The 25,973-nt window shown below is 38.2% G+C and overlaps 1 protein-coding gene and 1 long non-coding RNA gene across 2 annotated transcripts; one reads left to right on the top strand and one right to left on the bottom strand.

Moving 5' to 3' along the window:
• Positions 1–74: 74 nt before the first annotated feature.
• Positions 75–15,435, bottom strand: Tdo2 (tryptophan 2,3-dioxygenase). Its single transcript, XM_005076155.4, has 12 exons — positions 15,173–15,435; positions 14,853–14,961; positions 14,060–14,150; positions 12,672–12,742; positions 11,611–11,738; positions 10,015–10,201; positions 8,911–9,018; positions 6,945–7,056; positions 5,776–5,833; positions 4,248–4,327; positions 3,302–3,392; positions 75–1,966 (listed from the first exon to the last, which is right to left on the bottom strand). The coding sequence occupies exons 1-12, from the start codon at positions 15,205–15,207 to the stop codon at positions 1,813–1,815; spliced, it is 1,224 nt and encodes a 407-aa protein (XP_005076212.1). The 5' UTR covers positions 15,208–15,435; the 3' UTR covers positions 75–1,812.
• LOC110342024 lies at positions 10,153–20,981 on the top strand. The gene is made up of 4 exons (XR_005879505.1): positions 10,153–10,790; positions 11,559–11,812; positions 19,768–19,916; positions 20,090–20,981. It is a non-coding gene; the product is annotated as an uncharacterized LOC110342024 (long non-coding RNA).
• Positions 20,982–25,973: the final 4,992 nt, after the last annotated feature.

Here is a 25,973-nt window from a genome sequence, read left to right as displayed (position 1 = left end):
TCCAATGGTATACCGAGTAGTCGCCAAGAAATATAGATGTAAAGAACATAATCATTGAGTCTATTAGAGAGACATAAACTTTGACAGGCAGACTTTATTCCAGTATTCTAAGGCATCTGAGTCACAGAACAGCTGTTTACATGCTTTTTGGTGAGAAGAAACAAAGCTTACAAAATACGTATTGCCCATTTAGACAGACACCATTGCTTCTGCGGGAGTATTTCATAGTGCATAGCTAGCAAAGGACAAATTCAGCTCTTTAGCTTACTGATCTCTGAGATTTGTCTGTAGTCCCCATGGTATTTGCCTCTGAATTTTTATCTGTTTAACTACCGTTGTGTATAATATAAGCACATGCATGAGTGTACACACATGCACACATTACATACACACAAGCTATGTAGCTGAAAGCCACAATCATATTCCTTTTAACCTCCATGAAACACTAATTCCAGGAACCCCACAGGTACCAAAGTCCATGGATGCTCAAGTCTTATATGCAAAATGTCATTTGTTTGGATGCAATTTCAGCATGACTTCCTCCATACTCTTAAGTTATTTCTAGGTTAGCTGTAATACAAATCCAAAATGTGTGTTTTTATTATGTAGAGGATACTGACAGAAAGTCTGCACAAGAACTGTGTTTCTTCTTTCACACTTTAAAAATTGCAAAGTAGATAGATCCATAATGCAGAACCTTGGACACAGATGATCCTACATTACACGCATATTACAGAGTAGTTAGACATGATCCTTATAGTGTCTAATTGAGACCAACTTACAGTGTGCTTTCAAGAACTTCCCGGTTCTTGGAAATAACTTGTTAAATCTAATCTTTAATCTTTAGAAAACTCAACACAATGTTTTGTAGTCTCTCCCATATCAGCAACTTAATGAAATGTTGTCAATAGCCAAGCCAGGCTAAAAGAAAGAAGACTAACATTCAAGTATAATATAAACCCTGAGCATCATGTTTTTGTTAGGAATGCATGCTTGCTGTTCAGTCAGTTGGCCTATTTAGTGCTTTGGAAAGATCTTTCCTCCATAGAGAACCGCTACTTAATTCTATAGCAGTTGTACATGTTAGTGCTGACCATGTCCCACTGCAGGCATTGGGGCAGGCAAAGATCACCTGTGTCATCCTCAGGGCCCAGAGTGTAAGGAAGAAAGTAGTCTATGACAGCTAATACTGACACAGAATACAGAAGAGCATCTTCAAAACATTTCAGGACAGCACATTTCAGGAGCTGAACTGGGTTCCCATGCTGTATTTTTAAGTGCCTTTGAGTTCTGGGAGATGGTGAAATAATAATCCTATAGTATCCCTCAGGTCAAGCTTCAGAAACGCTTCTGTTGCTGCTCAAATTTCCCAACAAAGCCATGTTTTACAAGCAATGCACAGCCAAAACCTAAATATATTATTGAAAGTTTTATTTGAATAAATTTTGTATGGAATGACAGTATTCATTGCAAATATAATATGAAGTAAGTGCTCATATTTATAAGGCATGACACAGTGAGGTAATACTTATATAAAGTGGCCCCACTGAGGGAGGTAACAGGGTAAATTGAGCTTCAACAGGAATACATTGCATGTTTGATGATGCTAACATTTGACTGAATTATTTCTCATCATAGAACTTAATTTTACATCATAGCAATACATGAGATTATAAAATTGTTTCCAAGATTGCACCAGAACACCATGTCACTGAGCTACATATATAAATACATTACTCCAAACATGTATTCATAAAAACTTATAAAAGACGAAGGAAGAACGCTGTAGTTTTCCCAGGTGTCCAGAAGAATTTAATCTGATTCATCACTGCTGAAGTAGGAGCTGTCACAGTACTCAGCTGTGTAAAGGAATTTGTGAATGATTGGATTCATCTTTGGTATCCAGTGTCGGGGAACCAGGTATGTTGAGAGGTTAAATAAATCCACAAACACCTTGTACCTGTCACTGGAAACATGCATGCAATCTACATATTAGATTGTTGGTAAGAAAAATTCAAAATATTCTAAAATATTCCCTAAAATATTTCCCATAAACAATTAAAATTCAACCTTACATCTTATATGCTGTATAGCATTTATAGGGTGGTTTGTAGGCAGTACTGGTACTAACATTATGTAACTTTCAATCACATCCCTGATCAATGTTTATAAATAGCAAGTGTTTGATTCAGACCAGAGTGATCCAAATTAAACCTAGAGTCGTTGTTGTGATACTGTTGTCATGTAGTTAGGGTTGTGTCCTTATTTCTTATATGTTGAAAGTTCTGTTTGTATTAATTTTTAACTAATGTTTATGTGCATGTCTGCATGTGCGTAAGTGCGTGCGAGTGAAGGTACTCATGAAGCCAGAGCTGTCAGCCTCTTGGACTCAAAGTTACATGCAGTTGTAAGCTAACATACTTGATCGTTGGGAATTAAATTCTAGAGGTGCTGTAAATATTCTTGACTACTGAGACATCGTTCTAGGCCCCTTATTTTTTATTATAAAAGGTAGTGTATAAAGTAACATATTTAAAAAATGGAGTTCTTAGTTGCTCATTGGAAAGTATTTCCTAACTGCACAGTAGCTGTCATATGACCTTTATGCAGGATTAATAAACTTAAATATCATCTTGGCTTTGTTACAGTCATTTAAAGAGTGACTTTTATATGAAAATTGATTTTCTGTTTGCTAGCCAGCTATTTTAAATGATAGTTCTAAAATAGCAAAATCTGGTAAAGTTTTATGGAGGAAGAAAATTTGCCTTTGAAGTCAACTAAATCTGGTTTGGAATTCTGCTTCAGTCGCTAGTAACATATGGGACCATGGAGATGAAACTGAAGAGTCTAACTCCATGAATAAAATCTATGATACTTCCTCTGGCCAGGACTTTGTGAGGATTGAATGAGATGAAGCACTAGAAACATTGTTCAGGTTAGTCTTGTCCATGTAAATATGCAAATATAACTATCTGTGTTTTCCCATGGTCTTAGATGACCCCTGTGAAAGGGTCCTTGGACCGCCAACGGGTTGTGATCCACATATTGACAACAACTGCTCTATACTATTGCCAATTTGGCAGTCATTGATCCCAGAACACCTTTTTGTCACAGGATGAAACAATGATGTTCTTTAGCTGAGAATTTTATACAATCACCTCGAGTTTCCATAGGAATATTGGTATTTAACTAAGTGTGCTGTTATCAGCTCAGACGAGAGAGGGAAGTATAACTCTTCCAGAGCAGACCTGCAGAGACCAAGACTTGCTAACTTCCACCATGGCGAGAAGTCCCCACTTACCTCACAGTTGAGCGTAGGTACTGATAGCCTGAGGATCCCCCAGTGCCAGCCTTGGTACCCAGCATCCTGTGCACCATGCACACATGATTATCTAGGCAAACATACAAATTTACTGCATGAATATTTTCCTGCCATTAGCTCCTCAGTGTTTTAAAACCAAAGGGCTGGTAATGATTATTGCTTCAGCAAAAGCTGACACCTTATCTCTAAGCCAGATGGAAAGGTCCAATGTGAGCACCAGGGGAGACCATCAGGTTGCCTGGCAACCGTGTGCCTTACGCCACATGCATTTTACTTTGTTCTTTGCTTTGCTGCTTTTAGCCTGTGAGCACAGTAGCAGGGAGGCAGGGCCACATAGTAGCTTTTATGAGTCCTTTACCTTTGTTTTTCTGTGGGATTCTTCCTCCAGGTTAAAAAAATAAATAAAATAAAAGTTTGAAATTATTCGCCAGAGGTCATCATGTAAAGTTACAGGGAGGGATGGAGAACCTGGGGCATGAGGGAGTCCTAAGGGGTAATTAAGAAAAAGAAAATACTCTATGTCTTCTCTCATGCTGGCCTGGTCTTAATTACACGTACATGTGGCCATGGGCAGGGAAGAAGGCACCAGCTAGGAAGGAGCTTCAAAGGGGAGGTTGGTGGCAGGGCCAATATAAGATGCAATGATATGTGAGCATGTACATATCACGAAACCCATAAATTCAAAACCCAACCAAAAAATTAACTAAAAACTCATGAAATAAAATACAGCGGATCACTTTGGTTTTGTTTGTTTGTTTTTTTTTTTTTGAGGCATTGGCAATGGGGATAAAGACAATGTATATTAACACTGACACAAATTTCACTTTTCCTTTAGATTCTAAAAGGAAATAAAACATTTTCTGCATCTCTGAAATGTGGTAAAGGCATGCGGGGAGGGTCAGGGTCCTGGCAGAGGGGCTCTTACATCTCCATTTGGTCATGAGTGTGTCGATGTCCATAAGCGAGGTCAGCAACTGGAAAGGGACCTGGAATCGAGGCTCCTCCCTACAAAAGAACAACAGTGAGGAGTCCTCCTGCCTGGGAAAACCCCATGCACCAAGACAAGCCAGAGTGTCTGTGTGTTGGCCCTAGTCAACTTAATACTGAGGAGCTGCACTACCTTCTGATTATTCTCTCATTTTTTGTTTCCTTACCTCAAAAAAGGGGGGGGGGAAACACTACTCATTGCCCAGCATTTGTGTGAAGTCTAGAAAGGTCCATGTAATATTTATGAGGTAACCAGCCAGACAGTTCTGCCTAATACTATCTTACTGGAAGGGAGATATATACCGTATCTTAAACAGAATGCTAACAACAATCAAATATTTCTAAGCAGATAGTAAAACATGAAATCAGATCATTTCTTTGTCCCCTATTGTGCTTGGATTTCTTTTATCTAAGTCATCAATATTCTTGATACATATCTCACTTAGGACATCCATTTACTTCAAGATGAGAAAACAAAGCTAAAAAATCATGTTTCTTCTGATTCTGAAGAAACAGATCTGAGAGAATTTGCAAAATTAAAACTTTCAACTAAAATAAATTCTATAAAGAGTCCCTTGAAGGTTGTTTGGCAATATAACCCTCACTGGGTGAACATATGTTCATGGGCCCTAAGGAGAAGGTTAACACAACACCCAGAGGCCCCTGAAAACATTTTAGAGAGTAAAGAATTTTTATATGCTACCATTGACCAAGTAGACAACTGGTTATGAGGCATTCTCAACTGCCCACTTTTCTTTTTAGTTTAGTTTTTAATTGCATTTTCTTTATGCAGGGGTGGGCAAAGTTATGTGCACGCCATGGCTGGAGCGTCTTCTGGAGCCAGGAGATAACTGGAGGGAGCCGTTCTCTACTTCTATCATGAAAGTCTAGGAATCAAGCTCAGGTTATCCAGCTTAGTAGCAAGTGCCTTTACCCAGTCACCTATCTCCCTGTCCTCAGATTTTCATTTGATAAAACAGACAAATCTTTGAAACTATCTTTTTTTTTTTTTTTGGTTTTATGAGACAGGGCTTCTCTGTATTGTTTTGGAGGCTGTCGGTCCAGCCTGGCCTCAAACTCACAGAGATCCGCCTGCCTCTGCCTCCCGAGTGCTGGGCTTAAAGGTGTGCGCCATCAACGCCCGGCGAAACTATCTTTAATGAAATAATTATTTCATAATTGGACTTATAAGAAAAGTTTAGCTTTGGCCTTTTGTGGCACTTACTGACTGAAACCCAGTGCTTTCTGTAATTAAAAGACAACATGTGTTTGGTTGTCTGCACACGTATATGAACAGTCAACTGCATGAATAAAGTCAGACTTGTCATTTACAATAAATATTTTCCTGGTTTTCTCCAAAAACTGAATTACTGTATTACATTTTGATTGCACTTTGTAAACCATATCCTTGATGTATCTACTCTTCAGTTGTCCTTTCATTTTCTTTTTTGAAATTTTCTGTTTACCTGTAAAAATATATCATTAGTGCTCCCTGGAGTGCACGGTATGACAGTCGTCGTTCACCTGTAAGATATGCCGCAGTTTTCAGCATTAAAATCTCTTTTCCACAAGGCCTAAGCATTCCCTAGGTTAGGACTTTTACCACTGAGCTAGAGTTCACAACAAGGCTCAACTAGGTAGGCAATTTAAAACAATCATGTTAATTTGAATTGTCCTCTTAAGCAATTAAAGGTTTTATGTCTTTTCAGAGAAAAATAAACTACTGTTTAGTTTAAGTTTTTGTTCCTTAGCTTACATTTAGTAATCTATCCTTCTAAAAGCAAATTAATGTATTATTTCTATGTTTAATATTATACATATATGTGTAATATTGTAGAGGCTCAAACGTGTTCAGTGATATATTAGGACAGCCTGATATAATGAATAGGTAACTCCCATGATACAGGTGTTTTCCTTGAAACAATACAATGGTTCACTATTCAAAAACTAAACAATTTGAAATTCTTTTGTTGTTTGTTTATTTGTTTTGGAAGTGGTGCTCCGCATTTGTAATCCTAGTACTCAAGAGCTGAGATAGGATCATGGATTTAAAGCCTGCCTGGGTTACATAATAATAGCCTATCTGAAGCCAAACAAAAAGTAATTTTTTCTAATTCACATAAAATCAGTTTCCTTAGTTTTAGAGGGCACAGTGATTATATATGAGTGTGGCATGTAAACTAAAACGTGCTTCAACCCTCATTATGAGAACAAAAGGCTAGCCATGTTTTATTGAGGGTTTATAGACAATGGAGCCTAGCAACTGTTGGATGCTAGCCTCATGCCACTGCTACACTCTGTACTGTACAATAAAAAATAATAATTATGCCATCTTGATTATTTCTAAAATCTGTTTGAGGTACTTTACAGTAAAACTTTTCCTTGTCACCCTTACCTGTAGCATACAGTATGAAAATATTTGCTAGTGTCTTGTAACTATACCAAAGAAGCAAGCTTGTTAATTAAGGGTGGTCAGACACAATATTTACTCACTTTTCCTTCTTTAAGTAGGAAAACAGTTTTCATCAGATTTCCTCCAAGTTAGGCTTCGTAGTCAGGCATATATATAATACCTTATTTTTTATTCTCATGCGTATACCCTTGAAACATAAGACCCTTAGAACAACACACCGACCTTTGCTTAGGAGATGTTCGTGGTGCTTCTCATCAAACAAGCACAGTAGCACCTCCTTCTGCTTCCGGTACTCAGCCATCTGTTCCTCTTTCTCTTCAGACTGTTCCTTAGCCTTAAGGGAAAATATTGCTTTAATCTTCCCAAGCAGAGAACAGATTGCTGTTTTAAAATGCTTCCCTTAGGAGAAGCAGATTCTCAGCTTGTAGCAAGGGTGTGCCTTAAGTATTTGTCATGGTACCAAACACTACAATGTGAAAGATAAGGTCTTATAAGACAAGAAGGAATCTTCCATACACTTGCTGTTCTCTCATTTTACTTACATTTAAATAATTTAATACTGTCAGATATTCTTCATAAAAATCAGAAATCTATTAACTCTATATTGGCTATTGTAGTCTGTAAATGTGGTTTCTTAAATATGGTTGACATCACGTTTTTTTATGTGGTTGCTATCCTTTGATTGGTTAAAGCAAATCTGCTTTATCTGCACACCCTACAGTCACACTTGCAGTTGGTGATTTGGACTGTCACAAACCGGTCATCCCAACTATCCTAATCCATCACCTTGTGGTGAAAGCCCGAAGGCAGTGTTATTGCTCATTTATTAAATAAATCTGCATAGGAAACTGGCCAACATAAAATTGTGAGCAAAATATTGAATCACCTCACCTAAAGACATTATCTTGTAGGAATAAGATGTGATGGAATTAGCCACCCAAGCATAGCATTGTGATCAGGGACAGCACTATACAGAAACAGGAGCATCACCATAGGGAGTGACAGCAGTAAGGAGGTTGGCAAAGACAGAAAGCTCTGCCTGGTGACATTCATTTTAAACCGAGAGGATTTAGAGTACTGAGCTCAGCTACTGTGAGTAACCCAGTAGAGTTCGACCATATGAAATATGTAAAGCATGAGGATCCGTGCCATGGTTGTTTTTCCTTGGAAACAGGAAGTATACATGAGAGGTTTTAGGCAAGAGGGAGAAGTCATCAGGTTTGCATTTTGGAAACACAACTAAGACGACCACAGCATGAGAATGAACTGAAAGGTCCCTTCAATGAGGAAGGGATGAAACAGTGATGAGACTTTCTTTTTAGTGGAAATCTGTTGTAGTGGTAAGTGGAAAAAAATCTGTGCAAGCTATCAAAAGGTAAAGGTGGCAGTGTTCAGAGATCCCTAACCAAAAACAAAACAAACAAACAAACAAAAAACATTGTTGAGGGTAGTGGAGAGATGGCTCGGCAGTTAAAAGCTCTTGTTCTTGTAGAGGATTCATGGTTCATGGTTACTGAAATGTTTTAAACATGAATATATCATGATAGTCCTTTGAGGTAGGTATCCTTACTTTCTATTTTGCCTACAAGAAAAGTTACGTAAGAAGTTACAGAGTCTATTTATTGTCACCCAGGTCCATGGTGACGATGAAAGTTGAACCCATATCACATGACTTTTGTGCTTTCAAAATCCCTTCACCAAGTAACAAAGTTGAATGACTAGAGATGCTGAGTCATGAAGACAGGGCAAAAGACCTCTACTGTGAAAGTAAAAAATTGGAAACAATCTCATTAAATAAAATAAAGAACAAATTGATATTGTCTGTGGCCAATGGAAAGGTTCTAGCAGAAACATCAGCAAACATTACAGATAGACATATTTGCCGAGTTTCTCTCTCCTATCCCACTTGTGCCTTGAATTGATCACAATATATAATTTTCAATGAGCATAAAAGTTATATCAACACTAACTGTTTGCTACAGGTAAAAATCTTTGTTTATGAAACAGGTCTTAGTTTGACTTCATGTGTATCCCTGTGAAGAAAGTTAAGTCAATCATGTAATATATAATCTAAGAAGACACATTTACAGAAGACAGATTGTAAATCAAATTATGAGAATAGCAGACAATTTGTGGTTGAATTTCTAACCCGTTCCACAACAAGTTTATGGCATGAATTCATAATTACCTGTATCCTCAGGAATTCCTCTTCCAGTCCTTTCAGGATATTTTCTTCAAACTTCCCCCAGAAGTTAAACCCATGTGGCTCTAAACCAGGTGTTCTTTCCAGCCACGCCTTAAGTAAATAATTATTTAGGTGAGTACCTGGCAAACATAAATACTTAACATCTTTATAATTTTGAGAAACTTGCAAGACTGTGAAGTATTCACTGAGGCCAGAGGAGAGCACTAAATCTCCTGGAGCTGTACACAAAGTTGTGAGCTACCGTATAGGGGTGCTGGGGATCAAGTTGCCATCCTTTGGAAGAGCAGTAAGTGTTCTTAACCCCTGCTCCGTCCCTCCAGCCACTGCTACAATCATTCAGAGACTGAAGATGACCTTGTAGCCTGGAAATCAATCTGACTTTATAAACACTTACTGTTTCTTTCTCATCTTGCATTTAGTTTTGAAATTGGCTTTTTATTTGCTTTACTCTTTCCTACTAAGTTTCTCACTACTGGTAGGCAATAGTAACCTAATTGCCCACACTAACACCACTCTGAAAATTAAGGGCAGGATGCGATTCACTAGAGGAAAAAAAATTAACTTGCAAAGAGAAAAACTTAGCTACAAAAATCAAGACAAACTTTGTATCATGATATCACAAAAATCAAATTAATCATCTATAAACACTTCTCATAAATTTCCAGAAAATTTGAGTAAGAAGGGAATTTTTGTGATGGAAACATTCTTAGTAATTTAACTAGTAAAATTTCTCTGTATAATTTTCAGTTGAGCTATATTTCAGAGAAACCAAGTTGATTAAATAATCAAACATAATCAAGGGAAAAAATCAGATAATTGCTTATTTGATAGGTTAATTTAATGAGATGATGGAGTTCTTAGATACTGACATACAATTATATAAGTCTTGTTGAATTTCACAATAAGATTCTTAATATCTTAAATATTTTAGTAAGCTTAATTACAAATTTAGTAGGGTTGTTTGCCTGTCTTTGATTATCATGACAGTACCCCTATTTTGATAAGAGCGTTTGAATTCTGATGCAGCAGAACCCAAGTTAACAAGAGGTTGGAGCCATACTTGGGAGGAGGTATAGGTGCTCCTACCTCCACCAGTTGCAACAGGGTCTGCTCTTGCTCTGATCTCAGCAGCAGCTGGTTGTCCTCATCTCTGAAGTTATCGCGATAGTGTCTCCTGTTGTAAGGGACTCTCAGGCTCTGAAGAACACCTATCTTATTTTCTAGCAGTCGGAACTGTAAACTCTGAAAGCCCGATGCTGGCGATAGGTACTCTCTGAGAATAAATGAGAGACCGGGATAAAAAAGAGCAAGGGAGAGATGAGATCGTATAACCCTGTACGGTTCCTTCCAAAGAGAGGGTTTGTCAGAATATCCATCAGAAGCAGAGAGCTGCCTGGAATTCTACCTAAGGAGCCCCTTACAGAAATAAAAACGAGGAACTTAAGCATCATTGTCACTGTGAACTATTTTGAAGTTGGATAGTTTCCAGCTATGCAATGTCATATATTTTAATATATGTAACACATCTTTCATTGTAATTAATTTATAGACACAGTAGATTATATAAATTTTCCATAGGAATATATTGAATAAATATACACATAAACAATAGTGTGCATCTGTGTCATACTTTTCTAAGAGAAAAGACAGGTGGACGTTAGGAAATTGTATTTTCCACAGTGGCAAAAGATAATACACAAATATTATTTAATCCCTCCTACCAAAGCTAATCATGGATATTATCAACCATCTTCCTACCCAGATGAATGTTCGTGAGATAAAGTAAGTACAAACAATGAGATGTTGCCTGACACAGACAAAAATGTGATCAAACCATCAAGAACCTTACATCTTCTAACTCCGTAAGTGATGCTGAGCTTTTATTTTTTTAAATACTACCACAAATAATCTGTCTTCTTTCATTCCCGCCCTTCCTGCCCCCGTCTCTCACTGTCTTTCCCTTTGCTTTGAAACTTGTTTGGAATATTGCCCATTACACCATATGATGGACCCAGCTTAAATTTCTTGAGAAAATTTCTTCCCTAATTTTAGAGAAGCATTCTTACATGTGTGATTTTTACAGATGTAGGTCCGCATTCTGATGCAGATATGAATGCACACACACATACAGATGGTCATGTGTTTTGGGAAGGTTAGAGCTAAAACTGACAGTGCATAATGAACACTGACATTTTGGTTGACATATTTATTTATATACCAATGCTATTTCTTGTGAGCTATTTAAGCCCTCTCATGTTTAATATTCTTTATTGAGAAAAACATGATGATAAACTGAAATTAGCTGATCATCTACTTGTATATCTAAAAATGAGACATGGAATGTTTTTAACCAGGAGGGCCTAGGTCCTGCCCTGAACGAAATGACAGACTATGGATATTGCCCATGGAGGGCCTCATCCTCCCTGGGGAAGGGAGTAGGGATTGGGTGGGGGAATGGAGGGGCTGGGGGATGGTGGGGAAGGCGTGGGAAGAGGGGAGGGAGAGGCAGCTGGAACTGATATGTGAAGCAACCTCGTTTCTAATAAAAAAAAAAACACTTCTCAAATATGTTCTGGTTAAAGTCATCAGTGTCCTTATCCTTTCATTCCACACATGTTCTTCTTTTACAGAACCAGAATGAGAGGGTGAACCCTATTACACTCTAAACTGGGAAGTGCACACCTGAAGTCGTTGAAGTCCAAGGCGGTCATTGTTTCCAGCACAGAGAACTGCTGCACCAGGAGCTTGAAGATGACCACCACACGGTGCATCCGCGTCATCACCTTCAGCATGTTCCTCTCATCCCTGACCTGATGTGGAAGGAAGAAACTCCAAGTTGTCGGTTGGATTGAGAGAAGTTACCAAACAGATCATGAATGGCAATGTAATTGTGTCAGATGTCTGTAAATATTAACAGAAATGGCAGGAACTAAAATTTACCATAAGTATCTCATGCTGGGCAGCATGCAAGAGATTTCTACAAATTGGAATTTCTTTCTATCCTTAAAGCAGATGCATGCTAGAAGCTATCCAGGAGAACTATGCCCTCTGATTCCAAAGCATGTTTCTGCTTTTTTTTTTTTTTTTGTTTTGGAGAAGTAAGTTCAAAGTACCAGAGAGATTTCTAGGAAAGGATTAGATAAACGATAACTCTATTAGTCTACTCTTCACTGAAAGCTCAGGTTGCTACTGACAAGCCATAGTGTTGTATTCACATGAAAGGCTGTGGGGGGATGAACAGGAGCTTATAGAGTAGAGACTCAGAGCTGGAACCTATAGCAGTGTCTTGAGCCTCGGGGAGAGAAGGAGATGGGAAATGAGTGGGTGCAGTTGCTCTCTCCTGGCCCCGGAATGCTGTTCTCTCTTCCTACTCTTTCTCCTTCTTTTCTTCCTCTTCTGACTCTTCCTTTTTCTTTTCTTTCATTTAGCCTATTTTGCCTTCCTTCCACCTAACTCACCATAGGTAAAACTCAGTAGAAATAGAATTGTGCTACCTGTTGTGCGATCATTACAAACAAATTAGGCTGGTAACCTACTCCATTTATAGCAGCATTTTAAGGAGAGCAGTGTGTCATTTACAAGGACTTTAAGACTTGAAATACAATGGAAATTCCCATAGAGAATCTCAGAAATCTCTTCAATCTTTTCAGTATTTTGTCAAATATTAGTTAAAATCTTCACTTCTTGCTTTCTATACGGTTATAAAAGGTATACTAACTCAGTTCAACGACATTGCAACTTACGTGGCCATTCTGAAAAATCTCACGAACAGAATCTAGTTCCCAGAGGATTTGTTTAAACCAAAGTTCATAAGCTGCAATTTTTAAAAAAGTCAGTTAGAAAGTTGCAGATGCCTCTTTTGCTATCATTATATGACAGATACTAATAAGACATTGAAGAATGTAACTTTAAAATGATCCATTTTATGTTATAAATTTTAATCATCTTTATTTCTCAAATTTCTAATATACTGGATATTTTACTTTTTTCTACATTTTCATTACTATTACAGTGGCTCCTCCCAACAGACATACTTGTTTTGGTCTTTTATGAAAACACACAAACCACTCTCACTGCATGTGTGGACACCTGTCATCAGCTTTACCCATCCACCAAGAGATTAGCAATCACAAATTTAGATGAAGGACTGTAACGTCTTATATTTGTAAATCAAGGTTGTTGTTGTTGTTGTTTGCTTGGGGGTTCTTGGGTTTAGGCTGTTAGTTATTTACACAATTCTTGGGACTCCTGGCTCAAGGCAGATGAGAAAGCAAACAGCTGACTGATCAAACAGTAACAGTGAACCTCATGCTAATCACATCATGAACTGAGAGACCCCTTGTCTTTTAAGTGAGTCGGCCTCAGGCAGCACATCCTCTCTGAGAATCTTCCCCTTCAGTTCCAGGCCACTTCTTTAAGACTGAACTCTGCCAGAGCACGTCTGCTGAGGAATGTAAGTGTATTGTGAAAATGTGCATGCAATCTCAGCACGCCAGGTCCCTCCAAGAATACAGATTGCTAGCCTGAATACCACTACTCAGAAATTAGAGATCTGAAAAATACTACCAAATATAAAACTATCAGTTTTTGCGTAATGCTGAATGTTTATAAAATTATATGTGTTTGTGAAGAAAGAGTATATTGGGGGAGCAGAGGGGAGTTAGGTTGAGGGAATAGAAGGAAAGGAGGAAGGGGAAAACTGTTGGGGTTGCAAAATAAATGAAAAAATAATTCTTAAAATTTAAAAAACAAAAATAAAACTTTAACATATTTGTAATAAATTAAAAGGACTTCTTTCTGGAAAGTAGGTTTTTCAGTGCTCATAAAAACAAAAAAATAGCATGTTATCTTGCAAATCCTTTATAAAATTTCAAAAGCCAAAAAGTTTCTCCCAAATTCAGAATAAACCAGGAGTCCCACACACTCTAATTGTCAGTGAAGGAGCATGAAGATGACCAATGAATGCTCAAAGAGGTTTCTATGAGATTTTATATAACACAGAAATCTCTCAAGTGTAGCTAGCAAATATGTTTCCTCAGTCTTTTGCAATCTTACAGATGAAGTGGCTGTTGCTCGCTGGTGATCAGTCATTACAAAAACAACTAGTTGTTTCCCAACCCTTAGGTCTTACCTTGATGAGTTATAATAAAAAGGTGTTCATCGTGGATTTTATTTCCTTTTATCTCACTTTGAAGTTCTTGGGCATTCAAAATTTTTTCCAACTTTAAATAAGAAAATGAGAAGATTGATTTTGAGATTTTTAGATCTGTCATTCAGAATACACGTTAATGCGGAGCAGACTGCAATCCTGACTAGCTAGCAAATGCCACTGCCCTGAAGTTGACCAGTTGCTTGGCCAGCTGCGCATCTGCAATACTTTCCTCTCTTCCCTCCAAAAAGCTCCTGGAAATCCTTACATTGTTTTGGTTGTTTTTACAAAACCATTTAAAATGGAATCAAGACTTTCCATCTGAAAATTTTAAGCTAAATATTAGCCATAATGGCCTCTGAATTCCTCAATGAAAGCTCTCTTAGTTACTGGTGATTTCAAGAAAGTTCTGTGTACTTTATCATTTCTGTTTTGTGATGAGGAATTTGAAGACATTTTCAGAAGTCTGGGATTCTGACCAGATCTTTTTACACGTGCTGAGCAATGCCTGACTGCCATCTGCATCATGGTTTATTTTTCACAATCTTCTATCTAGATACAGAGCTTCTGGCTCTTGCCTTACCTCTTCTAGGATGGTGCATTTCACCCCTTAACTTGCTGTAGCAAATTTGAAAGGACATAGATATATAACGAAGAGTTGAGTCCTAAGGTTTGGAAAACTGTTGATGACTGAGAAAAGTCAGGCAAGGGAAGGCCATGGAGCCAAAGTTAGTCTGATAATAGCAGTAAGCTCCAGTGAAGACTTGCCGCCTACCTGCAAGTAGTTGCCATAGATCAGTCCGCCTTTGCTGGCTCTGTTTACACCACTTTGAGCATCATTGTCTTCTTCACTGTCCTCTACAGATAATTTTTTCAAAGAATACCTGCAGTTTGAGCAAATGACATTAAAAGGGAGCTTGAAGAAACACTGTGACCATAATATAAGCCATTATAATTCTGTCACTATTTCTATTTGGTCTATTAATAAGTGAAGAAAAGAGAAATAAGTAAGGTGGCTTTTAAGCCCAGAAATGTAACTGTTTACAGGCCAAGGCTCTGGAGGACTCCCTCGTTAGAACAGAGACAAGCACTCACCCCACAGTGTTTCCTAAAAACGGGCACCCACTCATGGTGCTGAGGTGTCTCAGGAGCACTCAGGTTTGCCAGGCCAATGACAGCATCTACCTTCCCAGATACCTTAGCGCTGCCTTTTATGTATCCTAATCGCCAGTCCCAGCCAACCGGCACTCTTAGCCAGGCTCTCATTTGAACTGGTTCACAGCTGACCCTCTGTAACTGGAGGGTGGATTTGTGTTGGACACAGCTTGTTTGCTAGAAGAGTGAGCCAAATCGAATCCTCTGACTTGCCAAGTTGTGCTTTTATATCCAACGCAGAAGACGACAAATAAATCAATAGAGGCCAAGTCAATGGACATTTGTATTTAACTACCTAATTCCAATAAAGCTTTTCTAGTAGTGAAGTGACCCCTAAAGATAATGAGATTATAAACAAGTTTAATCTGTTCAAGTAGGATTGTCTTTAATTTTCTGAGGAACCAAGAACTGAATGTCCCTGGAGAAAGCAACAGAACAGGCCAGTGCTGCTAAGAGCCACAGCCAGTCCATGTTAGAGCTCATGTGGCTTCTCTCTTCTCTCATAATCAGCAGCAGGCACACTGTACTGAACTCAGCTGAGGTGTGCCAGTCACAGGGATTCACAGTTCACACTCAGCTGAGGTGTGCCAGCCATGGAAAGACAGACCCATCCACACTGGTGCAAAAAGAGCAATTACCACCTGCCCACAGTTCTGAAAGACATCATCAATATTCTTTCTATAAATACCACGTACTGGTCTCATAAATAATGGCTTTGAGTTCTGTTGAACCAAGACAGAAGCTCCATCACCCTGTCCCTAGTCAATCTGTGCTGCTATTAAGACCTTGACATGGACAGAATTGCCCACTTATCCCACTCAAAAAGAGATACATCATCATCAGGCTTCTCAGACTAATCAGAAGCCAGAACCAGTTTCTAGGCTAAGCTATGACCATAACTGGGTAATATGAAGAAACTGATTTAAATTTTATAGCAACTTCTTCTAGAAACAAAGCTTTTAAATTATAATTTGGAAGACTCTGAAGCATGTTTAATTCTTTATTTTGTTGCAGTTTAGAAATTTTAATATTTAATTGATAAGTATTATAGGATAACTAAATGCTATGATACTGAAGAATTAGAAATAATCAAACTCCTCTGCTGTGCCAGCCTAACAAGCCTTGTGTTCTGGCAATGGTTTGATCGTTGCTTATACATGAGATAGGGACCTTACTGAGTGAAGAGCTGACTGCTGCCTTCATGATGTCCTAGCCAAAAGGGTCTGAGTCAAAGAAATCTCAATTGATTCCATTTATAGACTTGCTCTTTCAGCTAGGTAGGTACTTACAAGGATGAAAGTTAAATGATTTATTTCACTCTCTTTAAGGCTTTGCATTGTAAAATACTGTTCACTTATGGGTCATCATGCTAGCACAAATGGTAAGAAAACTGATTCTAGTCTTTATAGAAAGTAGATTGCATAGGAATGAAATAGCTTTCCTTTTCTTAACTTTGCATTATGCATGGTTCTCCTAAGAAGTGTCAATTTAGTTTATTTTCCCAAGTCTAGAGGAATCATCCAATGACTTGGCTAAACGGATGAAAAGTAATTTGCTTCTTCCACAGAAAATGGGTAAAGAGATGGAGAGTAATTTGCTTCCTCCACTCAGAGTGGATAGCTATTGCTTCAACCCCTACATGCACTCATTCTTGATGTTTGCCATAGCAACCACATCAAATGTATGAGTGGTTATAGTCTGAACAATACTGAAGTGTTTTTCTACATGGATAAATTTGCTAGTTGATGTCTGCTTCAGACTAGGGATTTTTTTCTTCATTGTCCTTTTTTTCAATACGGGAAGAGGAATGTGGTGCCTTGTACATGCTAGGCAAACTCTTACTTTCTGAGCCACTTGGCTGGCCCTCGTCATTATTCTATTTTAAGCTTTTACAATTATCAATATGCATCATTCCAAATAAATTTTATAATATCTCTGTCTCCACTTGCTCTCCCCATCCCCCCTTCCCATCTCCTCCCATCATTTGCTTTTCAGTACTAGGGATGGAACCAAGTGCCAGGCAAGTTCTCTGTCCTGAGCTTTATCCCAGATCCTATAGTATAAATTTTCCACAGCTCTTGAGAAAATATACTCTAACTCAAAGCAGCAGATCTAGTGGTGAAATTTAGGCATTGTGACAGATTCAAGAAATATATGAGTAGAGGCAATGATTTCTGGGTAATCTTTGGAACTCATATTCCAATTAACTATAAATGCATGATGTACTGAGGAAATTTGCTAGAGGGAAAACTGAGGTGCATACTTTGAATATTCAAATTTTTACTAATTATCAATTTGAATGATTCCCCAAAACCATCTGCTGGAAATTTTGGAGACAAAACATTCTTCCATCATGGTATATACTAACAGAATATCAAGAATGTGAAACATGGAGAATTTTTTTCTTTTGTTGAAAATGGACTTTTTCCCTCACATGATGCACCCTGGTTATGGATTCCCCTCTCTTTACTCCTCCAGGTTATCTCACATCTCCCTTCCCATCTGGATTCACTCCCTTCTGTCACCCATTAGAAAACAGACAGGTTTCTAAGATAATATAAAAACTAACACTTTGGAATTGAACAAAAAACAAACAGAAGGAAAAAGAGACCAAGATAAGGCATGAAAAACAGAGACCCACTGTTCTCACACTCAGGAATCCCATAAAAACACTAAACTGGAGTCCATAATATATACAGAGAGGACCTGGTGCAGACCCATGCAGACCCTGTGAATGTTGCTTCAGTCTCTGAGTTCATATGAGATTTGATAAAAACAGAGAGAATCTTTAGAGCAAATCATTTATCTCTAGATCTTCTATTGAGATTTTAATAAAACAGACATGATCCTGTGAGAGCAGAACCAGGAAAAGTCTTACCAGGAAAATATGTTGGGCTAAATTTAGACATTAAATACAAATAACACAAACCACTCTTCCAATCACCGTGGTATTCCTTTAACAAGCACCATTTTACTCTGCTGTGTACTTCATTGTCTACATTTACTGCCTCAACCTCTCAAGACAATTGTCTACTTTAAAAAAATTAACAATTGCACATTGTAGCACACATGAAAGCACCAAGCTTTCAAATATTTCATAGGAACCCTTTGCTGGTCAGATACTTGATATGGTCTGATGATTGATTGATTGACTGATTGATTGGTTGGTTGATTAATTTGTTTTATTTATTGAATGTGGAAGTGCCTGACCATGTAACCCAAGATTTCTTAGATTGGAGAGACTACTGTTTCTGCCTCCAGAGCACTGGGATTACAGGGTTGTGGTCATCCATGTCTAAGTGCTTACTCCTTTTGTTATGTGTGTGTTTGCATGTATGTATGTATGTATGTATGTATGTGTGTGTGTATGTACATAACACACATGCCTAGTGCCCAGTAGGGTTAGAAAAGTGCATTAGATTCCCTGAAACAGACTCTTTTGAGCAGCCATGTTGGTTCTGGGAACCAAACGCAGATCATTTTGAAGAACACCAAGTACTCTTAACCATTGAGTCATCTCTCCAGACCTCCAAGTACTTATCCTTATTGACTCTCCCTTGTTTGCTTAGTGTCCCCACCTCTGTCCCCTTTCAGGATATCTACCTAGAAACACTAGCCAGATTACTCCCTAGGCCTACTGAGGCTATGCTTTGGAGGAGAGCAAACTCATGTCTACTTACATCACAAGGTATAATACATTTAGGAATCAAATAGCTGCTTTTTATTAAGCTTTAATCATTTCCAGACAAGGAAGAAACAGTTATTGAATACACTTGATGGATTAAATCACTACTTTGAAGTACTTTTCTCTTGGTGGTGGTTTCTTTTATTTCCATAGGTGGGACTCTAGAAAGAATAAGAATCCTTTAACTAGATTTAACTTAGTCAAACAAGATGGAGCTTACCAACATCTCAATTAAGCCCAAGGACGAACTTGCTTAGTGGTAACTGTGGTGAACTGGAGAAAAACAGGAAAGAAACTATTGCCTTCAATGGGAGGAAATTGTGTTGTTATTAAGAGCAATTGTAGGACTTTTTCTTCATTGCTCTCCAAAGGAAAGAGTGAGGAATGTTGGGAAGATGAGTGCTACTGTAGCTTATTTTAGCAATCCTGTAAATAAAGAAACAAAAGACCTAGGACAGCAAGGCAGCCACCAAGGAACCACATTCTTAAGAATGTGATTTTTCAAGTCTCTTGGAGAGTGATCTGGAGACTTCAGGTTTGCTGCCTCCATGCTAATGTGCCCCCTCCCCATCATCTGCACTCAAGGACTCAATCTTTATCATATGCTTCTGACCGTTTTCCAATAGGATGCTTTCTAAGATGCCTCCAAGAAGAAGTGATCTCTCATCTTCGGTGATTTCACCAACGTGCTTCCTATTCAAATACTTAGCACTTATCAAATGTGATTGTTATCATTGAATTCTGTGTCTGGCTTGTGTGTCACATCTCTTTATACCTTTTGAACTCAGTGTAGATCTGATATGTAAGGCTACATCTAACATTCCTCTTCCTTTTGCCCTTTGCTCATTAGAATCACAGATGTGTTCAGGTGTAGCAGAGAAAAAAAACATACCACTGTGTGGAGCCTGGAAGACAGGCATGGAAGCTAAGGAAGTCAGCAAATGAGAAAAAAAGCTATGAAACTTTGTTTACATCTGATCTTTGTCTACAGGGATGCCAGTAAGTCTACAACTTTTGATTTTCAATGAAAGCTGTGGCACAGTTATTTGGATTTGGTTGGTTGATACTGTTGTTTTCATTATTGTTTTATTTCTTGATTGTCACTTTGAGCAAAATACCCATGAAACCAATTTAGAAAGAGAAAGAGTTCATGTTAGCTCACATGTTAACAGTTTCCCTCCAGAATCCGTTGCTGCATTGGTTCCGGACCCAGGCAGAACACTGCAGTCACAGGAGTATTCATGCATGCCTGTGTGCATATGTGTGGTGGAGGATGCTGTTCGTGTCTTGGTACAGAAAAGCAGATCAAGGACAAAAATTAAAAACCAGAAAAAGGTAAAACTTCCAAAGTCCAGCCTTCAGTGACACCTTTGTTCCAGTGATCCTGTCACTCATAGTTTCCAACCCTTCCTAAAATAGTACCATGAGATGGATACTGATGGGTTAGCCCATCAACCAGTGGAAGATATTTCATAATCAAATCATAACTTTTTAAAATTCTCATGACTAATTTATCACCGCCTTATGTTTGCAAAGTTGCCTGTATAAATGATTACAGAACACTTATTATTAAAGTGTAAAAACAACATGACACTATATTTGAAATGCTTTTTCTATTCCAGGCACTCTGCTGAAGTTATTTTATTTCTCACTAAATTAATAAGTTTATTAATTTTCTGGCATCCAGGTTTTGTTCTTGATTTTAAGATGAGTTTTCTCTCCAGAAAGTCCTGAAAGTTCCAGAATCATCAACCCTCCCTGCTTCAGCTTCCTGAGTGTAGCAACAGGGTGTTATGTCTCCTCAACCAGTTTGTTCCTGTGATGAGTCCTCTGAGAAGTAACATTGCCTAGACTGCATTAGCTGTCCATTAACAGAGCAATACATAAATCAAGCATTTCATGTGACGTCAATGCTCCTTTTACACAGACTGCTACATAATTCACAATGATTAGATTATAACTTTACTAATTCTCCTCTTTGTAAAGCATAAATGTTTTACATTGTTGAACAACTAAAAAAGCCTTAAATTATCTTGTCCAATAAATAAACTCATTTTATGATTATTTGTTCATTTGACTTTGATTTTCAATTTTGTCTAATTGCATGGATATGAGTCTGACACAGATGGTGTTTTCACTAGTGTCTGCAGGAAGTAATACATTTATGCAAGCATAAGTCTCAATACTTCCATATTTTCTTCAACACCTGGTGCTGGGAACAGCCTAATGGGAAGAAATGTACCTAAGCTAATGTGATAAAAATATTATGAGGGCACTCAAAGATTCTATCCCTCATATTTTAATAAATTAAATGATTAGGATCATCTACATGTGTTGTCTATTTTATATGCTCTAGATATTTTAAATATAGACCATGTTTTAGAAAATTTCACCATTAAGCTAATTGATGGAATTTATTTAAAATAACATACTAGAACAATTCCTGGAGATACAGCACATTAGTAATATGCTTGCCTAGCATGTGTGAGGTTCAGTCCCAATGCCACAAATAAAATAATACAGGAAATACTGATGCTTGTAACCGCTGGGTACAAAGCTACATAGGTTTGTATTACAATATTTCCTTCACTCAGAGTATCAACCGTGATGACTGTATTGCCTGCAGAGTTGGAAAAATGCAGGATTAAAGTGATGAGCAGACAGATTCTTCCATGAAGCTAGGACCAGCAGAGAGAAAATAAGAAAATTTGGTATATTTACACAATAGAGTATTACTCAGTTGTTAAAAATAAGGACTCCAGGAAATTTGAAGGGAAATGGATGGAACTAGAAAAAAATCATACTAAGTGATGTTATCCAGACCAAGAAAGACAAACTCACTCATAAGTGAATGTGAGTTGCAAAAATAAAGGATAGCTATGCTACAATCCACAGACTCAGAGAAACTAGGTAACAAGGAGGGTTCATGAGGGGATGTCGGATATTTTTGGGAAGGGGAAATGGGCAAGATTTCGGTGAGTGAACTGAAGACAGGTGGGGATAGGAACATGAGCAATCAGGTCAGGGTGGCAATGTGGGGACAGTACTCAAAAAGACTACTGGAAAGGGAGTAGTTGCATTTCGGAGACAAGTAAAAATCTGGAGCGAGGGAATCCCCTAGGAATCTATAAGGATGACCACAGCTAAGACTCCTAGCAATAGCAGACATGATACCTGAACTGGCTATATCTCCTGTGACCAGATTGGTGCCTATCCCAACTGTCATCAGAGAGGCTTCATACAGCAACTGACAGAAACATATGCAGACCCACAGCCAAACATTAGAGCTTGGTGAATCCTGCAGAAGAAGAGGAGAAAGGATTATGAGACCCAGAGGGGTCAAGGACACAGCACAAAAACTCATAGAATCAACTAATCTGGTCTCATAAGGGCTCTCAGAGACTGAACAGACAGTCAGAAAGCTTGCGTGGGACTTACCTAGGCACTTAGTATATATGTTACAGTTGTGTTGTCTGACTCTTTTAATGGCTCTTGGGACTCTATTTCTCATACTTGGTCACCTTGTCCAGCCTCAATATATGTGGAGGTACATAGTCTTATGGCTATTTGATATGCCATGTTTTATTGATACTTGTGGGAGACCTGCCGTTTTCTAAACAGAAATAGAGGAAGAGCGAATTGAAGGGTAGAAACAGAGGGGGTGGGGGTAGAGAGGCTGGGAGAAGATGAGAAAGGCGAAACTGTGGCTTTGATGTAAATTAAGTAAATAAAAAGATGCAGTGTATAAATATTTTCAAAGTAATAATTTTAATCCAGGCATTGAAGTGCATTATAGTATGAATCTGTTTTTAAAGTAATTCTGATGAAACAAAATTTTCTTTCCTCCTACCCCAAACAATAAAATTTAAAAAGCACCATCTCTGAGATACTAAATAAGATAAAATCATGGTTAACGCTAGCTGTCCAGTTGGCAAATGTTACCATCACTTAGGAGGCTAGTCCCTGGGCATCTCCACGGGGCATTATCTTGATGGTATTAAATGAGGTGAAAAGACTTTCCCAGTGTGAGTGGCACCTTTTCCCTAGGCAGAGGATCCTGGACAGAATGAAGTGAATAGAACAAGCAGAGCAGCAGCATGCAGGTAGTCATGGCTCTCTTATAACTGACGGCACAGTGTGACCAGCTCCTTCAAGCCAACTCCTGGTGCCTCGTTTTTTTGCACCATCATGGACAAAAATGAACCCATTCCCCCTTAAATTGTTTTGTCAATGTGTTTTAATTTAGCAACAGTAAAAAAACAAAGCAAAAATACTGAAAAAGTTTAACTCCATTTGCCAAATGCCTTCATCCAACCGTGGCTTTATCCCCCACCTCTGACAGAAGTGACAACCATCCCAGTACTTCCTTCCCCAGTCACCACGTGAGTGGTGGCTCTTGAAACTCTGAGGATGTTGATTTGCAGATATTGAGCTGCACAAGAGTTGTCAAATCAATTATTCAAAACTTCCAATGAAAGTTTATCTAAAATTATTTTTAAGACACTTGTTTCACTAAATTTGGCAAAGGTATTAATTAATTTCATGGTTTGTTAATTCTGGGAGCCAGTGCTCTGGGACCTACCATTTCTACAGTGGTTTATTTTTTATAGATATTTTGTTATCTTGTGCAAGAGAAATTCAAAGAGCTATTTGTTTTCCTAAAGTCTTTCAACTTACTGTGACCTCTCTTCTCAAAGTCAAACCACACGGTTTTCAGAAGTAGTTTTCCTTCTTTAAAAAAAAAATTTTAAGTGCGTGGTATTTTTCTCTTTCTCTGTGTTTCTTAAAATATTCTTCATTTGCTTATGTATGCATGCATATGCAGGTCAAAGGATATTTTACAGAAGTTAGTTCCTTCCATCTACCATGTGGGTCCCAGGGAGAGAATCCAGATGGCTATCCTTGATAACATGTGTATTTACCCACTGAGCCAATCATGGCCGTCTGTGTGGACTTTTAGCAAGTAGTCAGATAATTAATACAAAGAACAACCAAGCAGGGTAAATAGTGAGTACCAATTCTGAGTGTTCATTGAATACAATGCAAACACCAGATTTCACTCTGAGATAGGAAAACCCTGTGGATGCAGTAACAAAGCAAACATCTGTAGAGACCCACTGAGGTGACAGGAGGTCCACTCCACTGTGGACAGACAACACTGAAAAAAATACATCCCAGTAGAAGACATATTTTAATCAAGGCTTAAAATTTCAGGAAACTTTTAAGATGCTCTTCTCATTTAGAACCACACCATAGCATCTTAAGAAACCGCTTGTTCCTCAAGGCAGTGAAGGAGACTACACCCAACACATCCATGTGCCTTCTTCCTCTAACACCAGAGACTCCAGTGAAACTTCTTAACCTACTTTCAAAAACCTTGCCTCTTGGGAAAAAATTACAACACTCTGTCAGTTGTTATTGTATAGTTGTGTTTATTATTTTGTTGTTGCTGATGTAATAAAGTACTTTTATGGGGTACTTGAAGGGAAAAACTCCCAAGTGGCCTGATTAAGTCTAATGGAGTCTCTATTAACTGCTGGCAGGACTGCCCCAAGCAGATAAAAGGGAAACATCCTAGACCTCCAGTTGATTTGAGTTTCTAACGGCCAAAAAATGCAATTGTGACATATAGAGAAAGCTCTGGACATCTGCAACAAGCAAACATTGACTAAAGTAGTGAAGGGATAGCAGTTAAATCGTCAGGCAGTTACCTTTTAGCTCACAGTCATGTGGTATAAGAATTTAGGGCTGGTCCACAGACCAGCTTTACCCAAGATAGTTTATCACTTAAAATAGTCTTAGGAATACTTTCATGAGCAAGCATAACTATAGTTCAATAGCCCACTATCAGAAAAGGCAACTTAAGGAAGAAAGTTTAATTTGGTTTACAGTTCTAGAGAGATAGACATCCCTGTGTTGGGGAAGACATTGAAGAATGACGGTAAGCTGAGCAATGGCATCTCAACCACACATGCAGGCAGTGAGTGGTGATGATGTGGCGTGGGTATACACATTGGAAGTGGAAGAAGCTGCTATCATTTAAAACCTCCAACAAAGCTCCACATCCAAAAATTCTGTGACCTCTCCAAACTGTGCTACGAACTGGGACCAAGGATTCTAATATATGAGCCTCTGAGAGGTAGTTCTCACTCAAACCACCATGGCAGCCATGATGTTTCTTTACATTGCCCATTTATTTTACCATGTCAGTTCCAGAAAACATAAGTCTACAAGTGAGTACAAGTGAGATGTTAAGGTCTTATGAGAACAGGTGGTGTTCAGTGTTTCCAGTTCAGGACTTCCCAAATTGTATTCTATGTAGTAGTTACTTGACAGATTTTTTTTGGACATTTTCATCTTGTAGTCAATCTAATGTACATATACGTGTTTGTGTGTGTGTGTGTGTGTGTGTTTATTTTCCTAAACCCTGTGGGTCACAGAACTTACAGGTACCATTTCCTTTTAGAACAGAAAATGTGTAGGCAAAGAAAGAATAACTGTATTTTTTTTGTTTTATGAGACAGGGTTTCTCTGTATTATTTTGGAGGCTGTTGGTCCAACCCGGCCTCCAACTCACAGAGATCTGCCTGTCTCTGCCTCCCGAGTGCTGGGGTTAAAGTTGTGCACCACCACTGCCCGAATAACTGTATTTTTAATGAGTTACCTGCATTCGTTAATTTTCTTTAATGAGCCCACTGTACTCCAAGCACCAATGCAAAATACAGGAGAATGATTATTGAAGAGACCTTCAAATATTAGATAAATGCATTCATATAGTATTCTAAAATAATTTTGACACTCTCTTCTCTGTGAGTAAACAAACCAGTTTCATTAAAGATGAAATCTAAGGAGTTTAGATTGGGAAGTACAAGCAACTGTTGCCTGCTGGAGAAAAGAAACCCTTTCCTTCCCTTGTATTTCCTTGATCAAATAAGTTCTGAACATGTGGATAAATCATAAATAAGTATGCTATTATCTCTCTAGCATGAAAAAACTTGTACTGATCACATTTTCAATACCAGGGCCATCTTACTACTTCTTTTAGAAGCAACATTC

The sequence above is a fragment of the Mesocricetus auratus genome, unplaced genomic scaffold (assembly GCF_017639785.1).
Source record: "Mesocricetus auratus isolate SY011 unplaced genomic scaffold, BCM_Maur_2.0 Super-Scaffold_100009, whole genome shotgun sequence".
Taxonomy (NCBI): domain Eukaryota; kingdom Metazoa; phylum Chordata; class Mammalia; order Rodentia; family Cricetidae; genus Mesocricetus; species Mesocricetus auratus.
The sequence above is the reverse complement of the archived record's forward strand: the minus strand, read 5'-3'. Positions and strand labels throughout refer to the sequence as shown.

Bases quoted from the DNA above. Each gene is read 5' to 3' on its own strand.
- Tdo2 (XM_005076155.4), bottom strand. From the start codon at position 15,207: ATGAGTGGGTGCCCGTTTTTAGGAAACACTGTGGG. The intron at 11,739-12,671 runs GTAAGTTGCAAT...CTTCCACATCAG, and splicing joins AGATTTTTCAGAATGGCCAC to GTCAGGGATGAGAGGAACAT. The intron at 7,057-8,910 runs GTAATTATGAAT...TTTTCCCTTAAG, and splicing joins AGGAATTCCTGAGGATACAG to GCTAAGGAACAGTCTGAAGA.